The sequence below is a fragment of the Protopterus annectens genome, chromosome 12.part0 (genome assembly GCF_019279795.1).
Source record: "Protopterus annectens isolate FY-2018-M chromosome 12.part0, PAN1.0, whole genome shotgun sequence".
Taxonomy (NCBI): domain Eukaryota; kingdom Metazoa; phylum Chordata; order Ceratodontiformes; family Protopteridae; genus Protopterus; species Protopterus annectens.
Window position 1 is genome coordinate 1,121,190,664 of NC_056746.1, and position 18,480 is coordinate 1,121,209,143.

Below are 18,480 nucleotides of genomic sequence, written 5' to 3' on the forward strand. Positions count from 1 at the left end.
CAAACATAACTCTAGCAAGATGGTTGATGGATTGTATTTCATTTGTCTACAACAAATTAAATCTCCCCTTACCAAAACCATTAAAGGCTCATTCAACCAGATCTATGGCTACTTCCATTGTATTCCAGTCTAGAGCATCCATGGATGACATATGTGCTGTTGCATCTTGGTCAAATCCTCATACCTTTATCACTTATTACAAACTAGATCTGGTCTCGAGGGGAAGAGCAGCCTTTGGCTCAACCATACTCAGGAATATCCTTTCTTAGAGTTCACCCAGGAATTCAGGTAGCTGGAAAGTCTGTCTCATCCACTGAGGAATGAATGGAAATTGACAACATCAGATAAAGAAGTTATGTACTTACCATAGCATTCCATCTGTGTTCTCCTTTTTCATTCTTCCTGAACTCCCCCCACCCTCCATCGCCCTCCATTTCTTACATATGACTTCTGGAGGAATGAGACTATTAGGAACACCACATATCCCTTATGTTGAACTCCAGTCGTGGCAATTCCTTTATAGTTTCTCTTTCTCTCAAGCTGTAAATAGGATCTGAGGGATGTTAGACATTGTGCATTATGGGTAGGAAAGGAACTCGAGAGTCTATTGGTAGCCACAAAGCTAGTATAATGGCTGAGTCAGATCCGAGCGTTGGATCCAAACCGTTCTGTTGAGGAAGAATGAAAATGGACAACACAGATGGAATGTTATGGTAAGTACATAACTTAGTTTTTCAGCACAGTGCTTCCTATCTCTGCACACATATTGTAGCAATGTTCTTTGTGATAAATTCAGACACTCAGCAGTCTACTTATAGAGTAGCTGTTTGAGAAACTTGGCAACTCACTGTGTTGCCTGTTTTTTCTTCTTCTACTGAATAAGGTACTGGCATCCTGAAAATCATGATCTGGTTATGCTTCTCATATTCACAAGTCTATAGTTCTGTTTTTTTCCTTTTTTTGGCAACCTGTTCCTCTTTTTTTTTTTTTACTCATATTTTGAAAATATGTGCATCTCATGTTATTAATCTTGTAGTCGTTTTTTCTTTCTCAGTCTTACTTTTTTCATAGTAACATTTTTTTGCTTTCTCATCTGACATTAGAGTTGTATGACTATGCATACTACTTACTTGCTCTGATTTCTTGTTCTGTGCCATTGTCTGCCATTATCCATTCTGTGTTTTTTTTTGTTTGTTTGTTTCTCTCTCTTTCTCTCTCTGTCTCTCTGTCTCTCTCTCTCACTCTCTGTATCTCATTCTGTTTTGCTTACCAGTTTCACCTTCTTGGTATCTTTATTTCAGTTTTGTGTTGATGCCCTTTCATGACTTGCATATATTTTGTGTTGGAGGTAGATTGTTCTGGAGAATAGCAGCCGAGAAGACAAACATGAGTGCCCGTTTGGTCGAAGTGCTATCGAACTTACTAAGATGCTGTGTGACATTCTGCGGGTTGGCGAGTTACGTAAGTGTTACTTTCCTTTAAGTCATTTGAGCATTTATTTAAACCCCATAAAGTAACTAAACTCTTTGTACTAATATATTAACAACTTCTGGATTTGACAGTGCATAAGAAAATGGAGCAGTGTAATCTTGATTTCATTAAAAAATGTAGATCTGTTTCATCTGTAAACAATGGCTTTTTAATATTACTACTAAAAGGTTAACAACTGTATTTAATGTCACCATCACACAGTTAGTCAATACCATTTCTTTCAGAAGCACTGAAACTGAAAAAGTCACAGTTTTAAAACTTTTAATTACCAGGAAGGGAAAAATTGCTTATATTCATAAAGTCACATACATGTTAACCACTTGGCATTGTTCGAATTAGTGATTACGTCTCAACTGTCCCTAAATCGTGGGGATCCCCAATTTTGTCTCAAAATTTTGCTTTGTATCTCCTGAAATTAGGCATTTTTGAGAAGCTGTAAGTTAAAGTACTAGTTTTTAAAAGGTGTCCCTAATCAAGGTCTTTTTCTTTAATTATTTTTGCTTTGGCCCCCAATTCTGAAGGTAAGAGATTGAAAGCTATGAATACCAGTGTCTCACTAAGATGAGTATTTGAGTATCTGACATCATCAGAAAGATTAAATACATGCCCCTCCTGGTTTGCTGTTTCTCTGCTGTCATGTTCATTGTACCTCAGCATGTAGTATTACTTAAGTGAAATGTTTATATTAAGGGCCATAATGGTTGCAAGATGAGGTAATTGTAGCAGTTTGTACATGACCCAGTGATATCACCGTCTACTCATCTGTGCTACTTTTACAACAGCTGCAGATTGTTGTGATGTTCTTCTTATTATTGTATGGTTGTGGTCAGTGGGTGTTTCCATTCTCCTTTAAAGTACTCTGTAATGGCTGTGTAGTGTTAAGGGCAATCACAGCTGAAAATGAGCTATCCCAAAGCCATTTTATTGATGTGATCGATCTGCATTGCAGAAAAAATATAATTCACCAGTGGCCATTCCTGCCATGTGCCTCCCTCCACATCTGTCTCTCCAAGAATTTATATCGTATGCATAGATATTCCCTCAGGGCACACTCATCTGGATTCAGATGCTTCTGAACAGTAGATATGGTCCCTGTCTATTAATGTTAAGTCAGGTGTTGCAGTTTTCATTCATACTCCAGCCCTCTATACTTTCCAAATTGTGCACCCATTGTTCTCTGTTTTATTGCAAAACGGAGGCCTATTTTATGTCCCAAGTCTGGGTCATTGCCTTCAGTGGGTAAGTCATACTGTGTCATGGTAGCAGTGCAGTCATCCACAGTATTCTGTTTAGGTGCTGATAATGTCTCCAGTGATGTGAGTTTGGAGGCTGATGCTGTGAGCCACAACCCCAATTCCATCCCACATCCATCTAGTGCAGACCAGAAAACCAAGGTATGATTAACAAACATGTCCTTCTGTAGTGTTTGCGAATGGTGGTTCATTTAAATTGGCCATAAACTGCAGTTTTTATTTCAGTTTTGTCTTGTGGCTAAAGCAATTTGAGGGTGTTCCCCTTACTCATTTGGTTCTCCCAGAACTTTGCCATTTTGATTATGGTACTTTTGCTGAAAACTGAGATGCAGTTCTTTATAAACTTAGGGGTGTAGAAACTACTATTATCATCTTGTCAGGATTACAGAACTGAATTATAGCTTGCGGCTTTCAAGTTAAGTTATATTTTTACTTGTTTACTGAACTGGGATGTTCTCCAAGTTGGTTTGGTCTGAACCACAGCATGATGGTTAATCTGTTGTGTGAAAGAGAGTAATGCTTAAAATACAAGCAGTCACAATTTCATAAATATTTAGAGTTCTTAGTGTTAAGCAATGACTGTTATTTACCTTCCACTACCTAAAAGTTTGAATTAGAAAGTATTGTTTAGTTACAGTTAGTCCCAGAGGGATGTCTGACCCACTTAGGATGTATTTAATAGGTGCATAGGTGTATATAAGGCTAACCACCACTTGGGCCCTTATAAGCCTAGCCATGCAACCCAAATGTGACCCAAAAATTTGATTTATATATGGGGTGATTTACTGACTGCCTTTGTCCATCAGAGACATAGGTGCCAAACCAGGGGTGAATTTCCAATTACCCATCCATTGGTCCAAATTACACTTAAATAGGGATAGAGAGGAACTCTGATTCACATGGATGGGAAACCTGTTCCAGAGAATGGGAATTCTCTGAGAAACATATCTGTCTCTCCAACAGGTCTTACTTATATTGCAAGCAAAATTTAGGTATTTTAATCTAGCAGTTATGATGTTGTTTGTTTTGTGGATGTGTAAAAGGTTCATCAAATCAGGGTCCAGGGATGCCTTGTATGCCAGGCAAAGATCACCTATCAGAAGTTGGCATGATACCAGATGAAGAAGCAGGGCTTTGAGGTGATCAGCATAGGACATTGTGTTTACTCCCTGTATTCTTTTTGTAAGGAACCTTTGTGGATGTTCCATTTGCTGCATGTGTCTGCTCAGGTACATACCAAAGGGGCATTATATTCTATGATGGGTCAGTTGAGGGCTGAGTGCAGTGGTGTGATGACATGCCCTTGCTTATAAGTTAAGCAACACTGGAGGATTTTCTTACTACCTTAGACACATGTTGGTCAAAGGCTAGGTTACTATCTAAATGAGTTCCCAGATCCCTGACTAGTAAATCAACTTTTAGGGGTGTTTTTATTGATGATGTAGTTACCAGGATTGGCAGACTTCTAAAAAGATACTATAATGCATTTCTTGGTAATGAGTTTTAAGCCATGTATTTGGCACCTAGCGTTTGTCTGTGTTAGACCTTTCTGAAGGATGCTCTTATCTTTGTGGATTCAAATACTGCTCCCATTTTGTGAACATCTGTGAACTTGATAAGCCAGTGGCCTTTGACATTGCCTTTGACATCCAAGAAGTAGATGCCCAAAAGGAGTGGGCCTAGCACAAGGCCCTTGGGGACTCCACTTGTGACCTGCTTCTTTGGGGAGATGGCCTCACTGATTCTAACTTCCTGGGTCCTATCAATAAGCCAGGTAACTATTCATTGTGTTATAAAGGGTTTATACCTAGTCCTGTAAGTTTGTTGGCAATGCCCGTGTGGGGTATTGTATCAGATGCTTTAGCCAGATCTAGGTATGCAGAATACACCATTTTCCCCATATCCATTGCCTTAGTGACATTTTCAAAGAACTCCACCAGATTCTGTAACCATTACCTTCTTTTGACAAAGCCAAACTGGGATGGATCCAGTACCTGGAGGTCTCCTATGTCCTGGGTAATAATTTCCATACTAATTCTTTCCATGGTTTTGCAAATAAGACTAGTCAGACTAATGAGTCTGTAGTTTCCAGGATCTGTTAATGGTCATTCCTTATAAAAAGTATGACCATCGCAGTCCTCTCTTCATGTAGCACAAACCCTGTTTTAAGACTATAGTTAAGTAATGCCTCAATGAGTCCAGATAAGTCATATTTTAGACTATTCAGGAGGCATCCTGAGATGCTATCAGGGCCCATTGAGGATGTGTTCTGGTGAATGCAGCCTGTACATGCTCCCTAACTGTAGTTGGAGGGGTTATGTTTGGGAATGTTATTGTGAGATGGTTGGGAGGTGAGGGGAGAGTTGGAACTGAATTTGTCAACTAACAGGTTCTCTATATTGCCGGGTTCGGTGAATGTAGCATCATTAACCACCAGTTCAGCACATTGCTGTGTGCTACCCTTGAGAATTCTAATATAGCTGTAGAAGGCCTTATGACTTATCATTCACCTGGGAGGCTATCGTAGCCCGAAAGTTGGCTTTGCTTGACCTAATTAGCACTTTTAGTTGCCTATATAGTTTGATGAGAGACTTTTTATCTTTATGCAAATTACCCTTCCTGATTTTTGCCATATTTTTTTTTTCTTTTGTTGTTTTGTTTCTGACGCTAGTCCTGGGCATACTTCTGTTAGGTACAACAGCCTCTATCCAGCCATTGACATGGTTGGGTTGTACAGAGAGTTTGAGAACAATTCAGCATAAGCTGCCTCTCATCATAAAGGTTTAGTTATTTTTTTTTTAGTGTAAGCAATCCTAGGTGATTTATAAGGATTACATTGACAGTGAAGGCAGACTACAAAAATACAATTACCAGGCAGCAATTAAAAGTTTCCTTTGAAGCTAAAAGTTTTACTAAGGACATTCCTACAGCAACAGCAGCATTTGCTGTGAGCTACACTGAACAAATGTACGTATAGAAATGAGCGTGCTCTGCAGTCATAGTCTCTCTGCATGTTCTGTTTCCATTTGAGTCACAGAGATGTTATCCTGGTTTAAGTTCTAGTAGTGTTAAAACTTTAACAATATTAAAAAAAAATAAAGCAGAATAAATGCTGGCCTTTTCCACAGCAAATTTTTCATGCATAATGATGTAATTGTTTTCTTTATTCTCTTAATTGTTGAGGGCATCTGAATTAAAGCAGTAATGGATGTTATACATTATTATTGTTATTATTATTATTATTATTATTAGTCTGGCTGCCTATGTCTGTACCTGACTGTACTGTTCTGCATTTAAAACACTATAATTATGTCTGCAGCAAAGAGATCATGATCTCTTAAATAGGGGACTCTATTGCCAATTGTAGGCAAACAGCCTAAGTAAACAGAAAAAAAGAAGCACATATTTCCACATTTTTATTTTGGTAATTAAAAAAAGCAGGTTCTTGTGAGAAAAGTAAGACTGAAATTAATTAAAATATCATATAAAGTTATAATCTTTTATTTATATCTTTGCAAGCATTTCTAAAAATTGCTGTCTTTTGTGTGTCAGTGGCCTAAAGTAAATTTCTGCTGATCAATTTACAGGATCAGTTACTGCACATACAGTATTTGTGCTTATGAAACTCCTGTATGCCAAAACCATTGGTGATAAGAGATTGTTTTCATACCTCCTTTTATCAGGTGTAGTAGATTTACCATATGAGCTATGGTGTCCCAATCATTTTTGACTGTGAGTGACTTAGCTTTCCCAAAGTACTGTGTGTTTTGTCTTAAGACGCTGTAATACTAGTGTTACTGATCTGTGTGAACAATATAAAAGTAAAGTTGGTTTAAAACAGATTGCGTATTCTCCTGTACTTATAGTACTAAAGTGGCATATAGCTTTAGAGGTCAATGCTGGCTGCCAGTGGAGCATCAAGAAGCAATAAACGGCAAGAAATGTGCATGATTGAGTCAAAGTAAGCATCCCAAATGATGTATAGATTTATGGCACTGGTTATGTAATTAACAAAAAAAATGCATGAATAAGTAAGATATAAGTGGAATGTTTGTGTGTGATTATGTGCTTGCATGTTACAAGTATTTGTTATATATTGGTATATGATTTTCTTTACAAATGATTAATGACAAGGTGTCTGGGTTCTGATTGCTTGAACACAACTGGTTGAAATCACCTTTTTAATACAGATCAAAGGCTAAGAGTCTTAGAGCAGGATCACTGAGACCACTGTGCATGTTAATGGGGAGTTTCTCTTTTATCCACTGTTGCATATATAGGAATATAGGTTCATAGGTGTGTGCTAGGCTAATGACCACAAGGGTCTTTTTAAGCCTAGCCATGTATCCAAACCTCTGACAAGTTCTGGTACCCTTCATAAGTTTAAGTAGGTTCTTAGGAGATGAAACATTTACAAGAAGGGGCCTGAGAGATGAAACATTTACAAGCTGCCTGTGTCTTACAGACATAGGTACCAAATCAGGGATTAATTTCCTGTTCCCCATTCAGTTGTCCAAGTTACACTTCATTTGGGTTAGGGAGGAACTCTGCTTCACATGTATGGGGAACCTGTTCCAGAGAAGGGGTAGTCTCTGGGATACATATCTGACTGTCCAGTAGGTCCTATTTATATATCACAGGCAAGGTTAAGTCTTAAGAACAGGTAATTCTGATGCTGTTTGTTTTGCGGATATGCAGGAGGTCCATCAGGGTGGGATCTGACAATGACATATGCCAGACATAGATCTCCCTTCAACACCCTGTAGGAGACATAATACAGGGATAGGGCTTTGAGGTGCTCTGTATAGGACCCACCATTGTACAGAGGGATGACTGGTGCTGTTCTTCATTCATGAGGCATGAAGCCTGTTTGGAGCAATTCATGTTAATGTTCTTTTAGTGAGGAACATCTGAAGATGTGCCTGCTTAGGTGCATACCAAAGGTGGCATTGTACTTAATGATAGGTCTGATGAAAGCTGAATACAATGGAATACTGATCTCCTTGGATCTAGATGTCATACTTTGTTTATAAGTTGCTCAACATAGAATAATTTCCTCACTACTGTAAGCATGTTATGGTAAAATGCTTGATTACTGTCTATGTTTGTTCCCAAGTCCCTGACTGCTGGGTCAGCTGTTAGGGATACATTGTCAGTATGATAGTTACCAGCGGTGGATGACTTCCTGAAGGATACTGTTATGCATTTCTTGGCATTTAGTTTCAGTCCATGGCTCTGACATAAGTTATTTGTCTGTGTCAGCCCTTCCTAGAGAACATTTGTGTTAGTGGGGAATTCTGTTACTACGCCTAATTTGCAATCATCTGCAAATTTAGTCAGCCAGAGGCCCCTGACCATTGGCCTTGACTTCAGAGAACTAAATGCCAAAAAGAAACAGTCCCAGGACCAATCCCTGAGGGACTCTGCTTGTGACTGACCTCTTTGTAGAGGTGGACTTCCCAATTCTAACTTCCTCAGTGCTGTCTGTGAGCCAGCTGGCTATCCACAGGTGACATAAGGGTTGATGCCTAACCTCTTAGTTTGTAAACAATACCCAAGTGGGGTATAGTTTCAAATGCCTTGGCCAGGTCAAAGTAGGCAGTGTGAACTGTTTTGCCCTCATCCATTGCTTTGGTGACTTTGTCAAAGAAGTCCACCAGGTTGAGTAGGCATGACCTGCCCTTGACAAAACCAAATAGGGTTGGTTCCAGTGTTTGGAGGTTTCCTGTGTCATTATTGATCATTTTCATGATAATTCTTTCCATGGCTTTGTATATGAGGCTAGTGAGGCTTATGGATCTGTAGTTTCCAGGGTCTGTAGAAGGCCCACCATTGTGCAGAGGGATGACTATTGCTGTTCTCCATTCATGAGGTATGAAGCTGGAGCAATTCTAGACAGTCTGATAGGTCATGTTTCATGGTGTTTAGAAACACAGAATAATAATAATAATGATATAGAGTCTGAAAAAATGCATTTTTACAACTTCACATTTGGAAATGCTGCAGCCCAGCCAGTGTAATGCCATAGGTTCATAGGTTCATATGTAGGTACTAGGCTATCTGCCCAAAGGTATTTATAAGCCTAGCTGGAATGTGTTGGCTTTCGCCACCCCCTTAGATTAGTTCCCCGGGCGCTCTGTCCAGCAGAGCCATTGAAGTGATCCCCGGGGTAAACTTTCTGTTTCCCATCCACTCGTCAAGGTTTCTCTTGAAGAGGGTTAGCAAGGAGCTCTGCCTAATGTAGATCGGAATCTTGTTCCAGAGCATGGGAAGTCTCTGGGACAGGAATATATCCCTCCAGCATGTTCTATTTATTGTTGTGGTGAGGTTTAGATCCCTGGAGCGTGTGGCTCGAGGGGATATGGTTTTCTTTAGGTGGAGCATTTCCATCATTTCTGGGTTGGACATGGCCTTGTATGTCAGGCAGAGATCACCTCTGAGTAGGCGGTATGCAACCGAGTACAGCTGGAATTTCTTCAGTCGAGCTGTGTAGGGCATCTGCTTGAGGCCAGTGATCCTCTTGGTGAGGTACTTCTGTGGTCCTTCCAGTTGTTGCAGGTGTCTTGTAAGGTACATCCCAAATGGGGCATTGTACTCTATGATAGGTCTGATGAGTGATGCATAGAGGGGCCCAATGACCTCTTTCGATCTGGATGCAAACCCTTTTGTGATTAGGTGGGCCACATAGAAGGATTTTGTAACCACTTTGGCAATGTGATTATCAAAGGAGAGGTTACTATCTGCTTGGGTCCCCAGAACCCTTATTACGTCTTCTGTATTTAGGCGGCTACCACCAATGTGGTAGTTTGTGGGTACTTTGTTTTTTCCAAAGGGGATGACTATGCACTTTTGGGCATTTAGCTTGAGGCCATGGTTTTGACACCAGGTATCTGTCTCAGTGAGACCCTTTTGGAGGATGTCTGCATCAGCTGGAGAGTCAATTATAGCCCCTAGTTTGCAGACGTCTGCGAACTTGGTCAGCCATAGTCCTCCTGTGCTTGCCTGTACCTCTGAGAAGTATATGCTGAACAAGAGGGGTCCTAGGACTGAGCCCTGGGGAAAGCCACTTGTAACCGGTTTAGAGTCAGACCTAGCTCCCACAACTCTTACCATGTAGGTTCTGTCCATGAGCCAGGTGGCAACCCATCTCTTGACGTAGGGGTTTATGTTCAAGCTGATGAGCTTGTCTATAATACCTGAGTGGGGAATGGTGTTGAAGGCCTTTGCAAGGTCTAGGTAAGCTGTGTGGACCACCTTTCCCTCATCTATAGCCTTGGTAACTGTCTCAAAGAAGTCCACCAGGTTTAGGAGTCATGATCTGCCCTTAACAAAGCCGAACTGGGTAGGGTCCAGTGTTTGGAAGTTTCCAATGTCTCTGTTAATGAGATCCATGATGATGCACTCCTTAGCTTTTCAGACCAAGCTAGTCAGGCTTATTGGGCGATAGTTCCCGGGGTCCATTGTGGCTCCACCTTTGTGGAGTTTGTGGGCACATAGCCTGTGGAAAGGCTGGGTTTAAACAGTGTGTTTAGGTGAGGGGTTAGTTCATCTTTGAGCTCGTGTAGGACGCAGCTTGGGACACCATCTGGTCCCATTGATGCTGTTTTTGGCTTTGGAGAGGGCTGTTTTAACCTGAGTGTCTGTGATTTCAGGGGCACTACATTCTTCTGGTATAGTTATGGGCCCTTTACGGGGTGAGAGGGGGGTGAAGTTTGCACTGAACCTGTCTGTCAGGATGTTGGCTATATCGGTCTGATCAGTGTATTTTCTGCCATTCTGCACTAACTCCGAGCAGATCTGAGAACTGCCACTTAGATTCTTGACATAGCTAAAGAATGCTTTGTGGTTATCTTTGGAGTCCATGGCAATTTTTCCTTCGAAGCTAGCCTTGGATGATTTTATGAGGGAACGTAGTTTCTTGCTGATACTGATCAGGGATGTCTTCCCTTCTTGGGATTTTACTCTTTTCTGTACTAGTTTCCTCCTTCTATTGTATAGCTTGTTTATGGCAGGGGTCCACCATACTGGTTTCCTTTTCTTGGAGGAGTGAGTCTTGGTTTTTGTTTGGGATAACATGATCCATTCATTCTTGTAGATGCCCTTAGAGTGCATTAGTAAAGGATTTTGCAGCTTGGACAGCGTTATCCTTTAGCATGGGGGCTTTGAAACTTCCCACCTCGGTCTTAAGTAACATGAAGTTTGCTTTTGGAAAGTTTTTCACGGTGGTTTCTTTGACCGGGGATGGTGGCAGATTGTGGATATCCAGAGTGATTAGTTTATGGTCAGATCTAACCAGCGAGGGGTTGACCTCCGGTGTGGAATACCGGTTGCCCATGTTGGTGATGACCAGGTTCAATATGTTGTCACCTCTGGTGGGGGCGTTGACCAGTTGATCCAGGTTGTTTGAGTTTATAAATTCTAGGAAATGTTGGGCAAGGGAGTTTGTACCTGAGTCTCCCAGTTAATGTTTGGGTAATTGAAATCACCCAATATCAGGGTGTTTGGTAGGACCTTTATATTTCCCAGTGTTTCCAGGAATGTGAAGTGGGGGTCCTGGGACATGGTGGGTGATCTGTATCAAGCTATAATTTGAATAGCAGTTTTGCCCATTGTTAGTTGCACGTGGATGATTGCTGAAGCATTGTGCTGTGCCACTAACCTGGAGGTGTGGGTATCCTTGATGAATATGGATACTCCCCTGCCTTTTGTATTTCAGTCTGGGTTTTGTGGCCAAAATGTATGGTATGAGTTGTAGCCTGGTAATGCTTGGGTGCTCTCTTAAACCAGGTTTCTGTTACTGCACATATATCAATTTTCTCCATACTGAGGAGTGCCTCGAGTGCATGCATTTTGAGGTTTAGACTTCTGGCCTTGAGTAGCATTACCCTCAGTTTTTTGTTACTTTGTGCTATTTATGGCGGTGGGTTTGTCTTTTGAGCCTTGCCTAAAAAAAGGTACTATGGGGGTGGCAAGAGCCTTGGCCAGGATTTGAAAGCCTAAGGGTGACAGGTGCAAGCCGTCTCTAGCGAAGCAGCGTGGCTTGTCGAGCATGTCATCCCAGGCTGACAGACACTGGATCCCGTGAAAGAAAACAAAAGCTGGATAAACGCCTGGTATACACCTCAAGCGAAAAAAATGAAAAGACCAATGGTTAGACCACAGCTGAAGATAAAAATGGAATAATCCACCTCAGGAAATAAATCACTTGCAGCTTCACAGTAGTGCCCTTTATAAAACCAAAAGTTGTAAAAGAGATGTAGTAGTCAAGGTAGGAAACGGTTCACTTGCAGTTTCACACCACTTTATTAAACAAGAGTAAGCGCTTTCACGATCTAAGTCAGCTGATCGCTTCTTCAGACTCATAAAAACAGTTAAAACAGTGGTATTTAAAATATGGTTCAACCAATGAAAACACATATAGAACTATGACATAGACTAATTAAAATTGCATACATCAGTACATATATAAGATATAAGGAATAAGGTAGAGGAAGCAGAACAAATATGGATTTTATTACTTCAGGCAGATGGGTCTCCTGGATTGAACAATGCTGTTTCCTTGAAACCTTTTTTAAAATCTAGACCACTAAAACATTAAGTAATATGGATTATTACATAAAATGTGTCTATTATATGTATATTTTATTTCATCTTATGCAGAATATAAGGCAAATTAATGTACTGATGTATGCAATTTTAATTAATCTATGTCATAGTTCTGTATGTGTTTTCATTGGTTGAACCATATTTTAAATACCAATGTTTTTAACTGCTTTTATGAGTCTGAAGAAGTGATCAGCTGACTTAGATCGCGAAAGCACTTACTCTTGTTTAATAAAGTGGTGTGAAACTGCAAGTGAACCGTTTCCTACCTTGACTACTACATCTCAGTTACAACTTTTGGTTTTATAAAGGGCACTAATGTGAAGCTGCGAGTGATTTATTTCCTGATGTGGATTATTCTATTTTTATCTTCAGCTGTGGTCTAACCATTGGTCTTTTCATTTTTTTTAGACACCGGATCCCCTTTGAATGACACCAGAAACTTAGCCAATTTTTGAAATTGATAATTCTTTCTCTATACCACGGTATCATTCTTGGTGAGGGCAGGATGTTACTCAGGGTCAGGGTCATACCGGCCTGGGCTACATGATCAGTGAGCTCCTCCATGTCTCTTTTCATGTAGTCCAGGGAGGTACGGCTCAGGTCATTCACACTAACATGGACAATGACAGAGTCATATTTGTACTTGTTCTGGAGTGACCTGAGTGCTTGTGTTATGTGGCGGATCCTGGCACCCGAAGGGCAGCTAACAGTAACCTTCTCCTTGTTCAGCCTAGTGAGTGGGACGTCAGTGTGCCTGACTATAGTGTCACCTATTACTAGTGTGTTGGATATGTTATTTTGCCTTAAGGGCTGTGATTGTGTGGCACACTGGTTTTGTGAAGTGTGTGTTTCATGGTTTGTCTTGGGGGAGTGGAGTTTGCTTGGATGTCTGCTTTGGAGGTCTCTGTTGCTTCTGCAGATTTTTATTTAGAGTCTCCAAGTATGCTTTTGTGTATTTATGTGTATTTTTTGCCAGTGCTAGTTTCATAGGTCTATGTGAGACTGGTGGTGTGAGGTAAGTAATTCCTTTCTCCTCTTGACTGCATGGTCCAGTCTTGGGTTGAGAGAGCTTAGCCTCCAGTTTGGCTGTATAATTGCATCTGTCGCATGTATTAGTGTTTGGTGGAAGGAGGAGAGGGTTGTCTGTGTACATGAGGCAATTGTAACATTGCCTCAAAATGCCCAGATTCACCAGTTGGACTGGAGAGTACACCTGAAACTGTCCTTTGGACATGCCTTTATAGGTACAGTGAACTGTTTTACTGATTGGCTGGTAAAGTCGAAGAGAGAGCCCGGTCCTTCTCTATAGTATAGGGAGGGGTCTAGGGCTAAGGTTTATTAGTGCTTCTTATGAGTTTTGTGCAGGTGCCGGTATGAGAAGTGAATGATTTGAGTGCTTAAGTTGAAAGTTTGTCTAGTTCCAAGGGAAAAATTGAAGAGTAGACTTTGTGGAGCCAGGAATAGCTATACCCTAGCTAACCGGCGCAAAACCGCACAAATGCGGGTTTTATAGCAGGGAAATGAAAGAGAAATTAGCCCAAAATGGCCAATAAACTACTAATTTCTGGGATGAAACCACTCCTCCAGGGACAGATAGGCTGCTCAAAGCTCCCTCTTTCACAGTGAACAGAGAAATTTCCTTCTATCGAAGTAAGGTATGGGTAAACACAGAAACTTGTAACACAGCCCTGAATTCAGCACTAACCTGAAAACTGGACTATACAAGCTTAGAAAGGCAGGAAAACAAGTATATATTTTTTGTTTTTTTTGTTTTTTTTTCAGAAAATAAAGCAGATACAATAAAAAAAAAACATTAAATGTACAGAAATGGCTATCACACTAGAGTATGTAGCCTACAATAGTTAAAAAGGTAATGTAAACACAAAAATTACTTTGTTAAAGTGCAGGCAGTAAAGTAAGTACAATATGTAGCTGAAACAAGCTTTTTAAATTGCAGAAACTCTAGAAAATTGGCGTTTTAGGCGGAATTAGCTAAAGGCAGCAAGAAAATGCAGAAAAATGATACTTAATCACTCCAAAGTCTCTCTTTTGTCTCTCTGTTGCTGTAGAACTCTGCAGGGCACCAGGCAGGAGCTTGCTGAGTTGTGTACTAGCACAAAAACCATGAGCTCACCTAAGCATGTACCTGTGAGTAACGCTTTGGCATGTTTAACGAATGCTGCAACAGGTGTCTTTAAATAACAAAGTTTGTTAATAAGCACAAAGTGTAATGAGTCCTGTTAAATAACATGTTGGTTAAACAGGATATGCAGTTGGTAGCCTTAAGTTGTACACTACTGTGATTAAAAGGATGGAGTAGCAGGTAATCTTAAGTAGCACAGCATGTTGATTGACGGGGGATATTACTTGTGTTCTTGAGTAGTAAAACCTGCAAATTAATAGGAGGTAAAATGGGTGGCATTCAGAACACTGTGTCTTTGTTAAGCAGATGATATGGCCTGCAGAATGTGCCACTGTGGCTATTTCTAGCTAAGTTAGGTATATGAGAAGGCAGAAGATAAAAGATGTTTCTGTGCCTGGTGGACAATAAAGTAATATGTTTACCAGTCACATCAGTTACTGAAAAGGATAGAGGCCAGTTATTTTATTCTAAAAAGTCATATGTGTAAGTGTAGGTTTTTTAAGCACTTTAGCAGCAGGTGTAGATTTTTTAACAGAAACAGTACATCTAAAACAAGGAAAATGATACAAGAAATTAGTTTGTGGTTGCGGAAATTGTAAAAATATGGAATAATGTGAAAAGCAGTGAGAGTGCATGTCATTATAAGTACAGGGTATGAGAGATGAAAACAGAGAATGTGTTCTGACTGAAATGCTAGCACCTTTTATGTTTATCAGTACAAGGGATAGTGACAATTGGGGCTTATTGCAAACACAGTTTCTTTAAAACATCATATAAGATTAAAGTATTTGAAGAAGCCATGCAAACAAAAGGAAATGCTGCAAGGGTAGGTTTGGTAACCCCCCCCCCCACACACACACACAGAAATGTGTAAAATACTTTATTGCTAGGTGACAGAACAGTGTTTTCTTATTATTATTTGTTATCATAAGAGCTACATTTTATTTTACAGATTTATTGAGCTTGAGTCTCTGACCACTTTGAATTGAAATACATTTTGTTTGATGGGTGAGAAACAGAACTTAACATGATACTGGTAACAGCAGTATTTCAAATTATTTTATGTTAGTAAAGTTTATAGTAAAATAAGCTTTTATTAATGTGAGGGATTGTTAGTGTCTTTTTTTAAAGAAATAGTAGATTTGGTCAGCATATTAGTACTACTCAACGTTATTATATTGTGACAGAAGGTATTGAAGAAATTATGTAAGAATGAGACTGGAGTATAATATAAAGAATTTTAAACAAGCCATCTTTTAATATTTCTGGAAGAGAATGGCAAAATGTAAAACTAAAGAGAGATTGTGGGATACTGTAAGATGGTGTAATACCTTGGGGGTACATGTTTAGAAAATGACAGGATAAGGTAAGATACACGTAAAGTTAAAGATGTGGAACAAAATTAGGTTCAGAATAAAATAAAAATAAAAATTGAAAATGGCTGGTATCAAAATTAAAGTAATATAGTTGAAGTGAACAGGGAAGAAGTAGTGCATTGAATTCATGAATCAAGTGTTAACCTGGGAGAAATTGTAGAGAAAGTAAAGGCTCTTGCCTGATGACAGGATGGAATTTATTTATTTATTTTGTTTTGAATTTATTGACTGGAGTAGAGCACTGATTCTACTGGACCTATTTCAGTCTCAGCACAGGGTAAGCACAACAGATAAATAACATTATACACAGAGATTATATTGTATCACAGGCAAAAACGTGTAGTTATGTCTTGATATATTTGTGCAGAACTAAAAGTTTACAGGCTTAATCCTTTAGCAGGAATAGATAGGGGTTTTTAATGAGGCAAAAATGATATTAATTCTTCAGAAAATGTATTCGTTCAAAGAAAAAAACAATTTAAGACAGCATAATTGGAATTGAAGAGTTGTAAAGCCAAAAACCTGAAAAGAGTTTTATAAGAAACACACACTCAATGAAAATCTGCAATACACAGCAAAATTTAATTTCCACAGTATAGCTCATGGTAAGCAAACCTGCCATACTGGCTGTTCAGGACATGACACCTTACACCTAGTATAAACACAACTTTGTTTCTCTAAGTCTAAACCTGTCCTTAAACCTAACCTTGACCTTAACTCTAACTCTAGACCTAACATTAGTGGTAGCAGCAAAGAAAACTGCTTGTCAAACTCAACCCTAAGCCATAAATTCAGTTACTCGGGCAACTACTCAATCAATTGAATTTGACTAAATGGCATTCCACTGGCTGCAGTATTCTCAGAATCTGAATTTAACCAAATGGTTCTACTGTGAAATGCCAACTTAATGAAAGGCGAAACTTCAACAGAATTAATAAAAAAATGCTTAAAAACAGAGTATGATAAATACTTAAATTTCATATATTTATAGACAGTACATTCTTTTATACAGCTATGACTTCTGTTGAATGTTGTTTGTGGAGATATGTACTGTTTTGCTGCAGGGAAATTTTAGTTCAAAGCTCAGAAAATAGCACTTTTTTTTTTTTAAGATTTGTGTCAGCTTCTGAGACTGCTGCTAATTGCAAGCCTCTTTCATTTGGCTCCAGAATGAATTTCCTACCTTACTTACAGCAGTTGTTGCCGCAGATCTCTGTAAAGAAATTAGAATTTAGTAGTGAGAGTGAATGTTGGCTGTGTGTTGAATTATCTTTGATTATTCCCTGGACACATTTATACACTATATCCAGCCATATGCATCTTTTTTGTGGCTATTATGCATGAAGTGGGCACCATCTCCTGTCCTAATTGTGTGGCAGTGTTTTAAACTGAATGGATACTTTGATCCAGACTTATTGAAGCTAGCTAAATAGCATTGTGGATAGCATTAATGATAAAAAGAGAGGGATGGGGGGAAGAGAAATAAGAAGAGACTCCTAAAACTGTTTTATGCAGTGCTGCTGGATTCAGTATGTACTATAATATTATAGTTATACTGTAAACATTACTCATCTGTGTAAAGGGTTAACAATGCATAGATGAACTGGATGTCCTCCAAGGAGTAAACTGTACATGATAAAAGTGCAGCATTGCAAGATTAGATTTAAAGCCTTCTAAACACTTTTCTGAAGAAATAAGTAGAGAGACTTCAGTGTTAATTGTTTGATTGGGAAGAATTTGAGGGATTGTAGTCTTGAGTGATGACTAAATGTGGTGATATACCAAGGAACATGGGGGCACAAAGATCCAGATATGTCAGAATATATAGCACTGGTTGAGACATGGTAGATTTGCAGATTTCTTTTGACTGCAGTATAGACTCACTGTTCTGTCTGGTGTTGATATAAATACTTATGTTATATATTGAATACCATTGAAAGCATATTATTTTCTTTATGATAATTTGTTTTTTTACTGATGCCTAACTGCTGGTAAAATGCATCTGTTTTTTTTTTTTTGTTGTTTTGCAGTTTTTAAGGAAGACACTGGTTCATAGATAATAATGCATCTCCCGAGAAACAAAATAAAACATATTACTGCTTTGAGATTGGTCATTAGAGGGCAGCAGATACCCTGTTATCTCTCCTTTCTTTTAAAAGCCTTACTGGTAAAATCCTTTCACAGAGACTCTATGATTTAACATCAAGCTGACTGAATGAATATATGTTTTATAAAATATTGTGTATTCTCACCATGTTCTAAGATGTTATTCTAGCACATTTATACAGTAACATTTCATTTTTATGATCTGAAATTTTTCATTTACATTTTACCTGTAGTAGCTATATGGATCTTCACATCAGTTCTGTCAGAGGAGGCATATGGACAGATATACTTTATTATAAAAAAGTGCTATAAATAAAAGTGTGGAATGGCTTTTATATTGTATGTATGAAAAGACATACTGGGGTTCTTTCTTCTTTGTTCTGTGCCTTTTGACAGAATAAAATTTATATCCTCACAGTTCAAACAAATGTTATTGCTACTGGAACCATAAGTGTTACATATGAAATGTAAAAGCCAAACTGCTCTTCAGAAAGGAATCTTTATA

General features: G+C 39.1%; 1 protein-coding gene across 5 annotated transcripts in view; it reads left to right on the plus strand.

Annotated features, from left to right (window-relative positions):
• ELMO2 (engulfment and cell motility 2) overlaps positions 1-18,480 on the plus strand; it is a 1,277,433-nt gene that overhangs the window by 1,096,602 nt on the left and 162,351 nt on the right. For all 5 annotated transcript variants that reach the window (XM_044090132.1, XM_044090131.1, XM_044090133.1 and 2 more), the window contains one exon: positions 1,353-1,461. In XM_044090132.1, the coding sequence (XP_043946067.1) occupies positions 1,353-1,461 (109 nt within the window). The remainder of the gene's footprint in view (positions 1-1,352; positions 1,462-18,480) is intronic.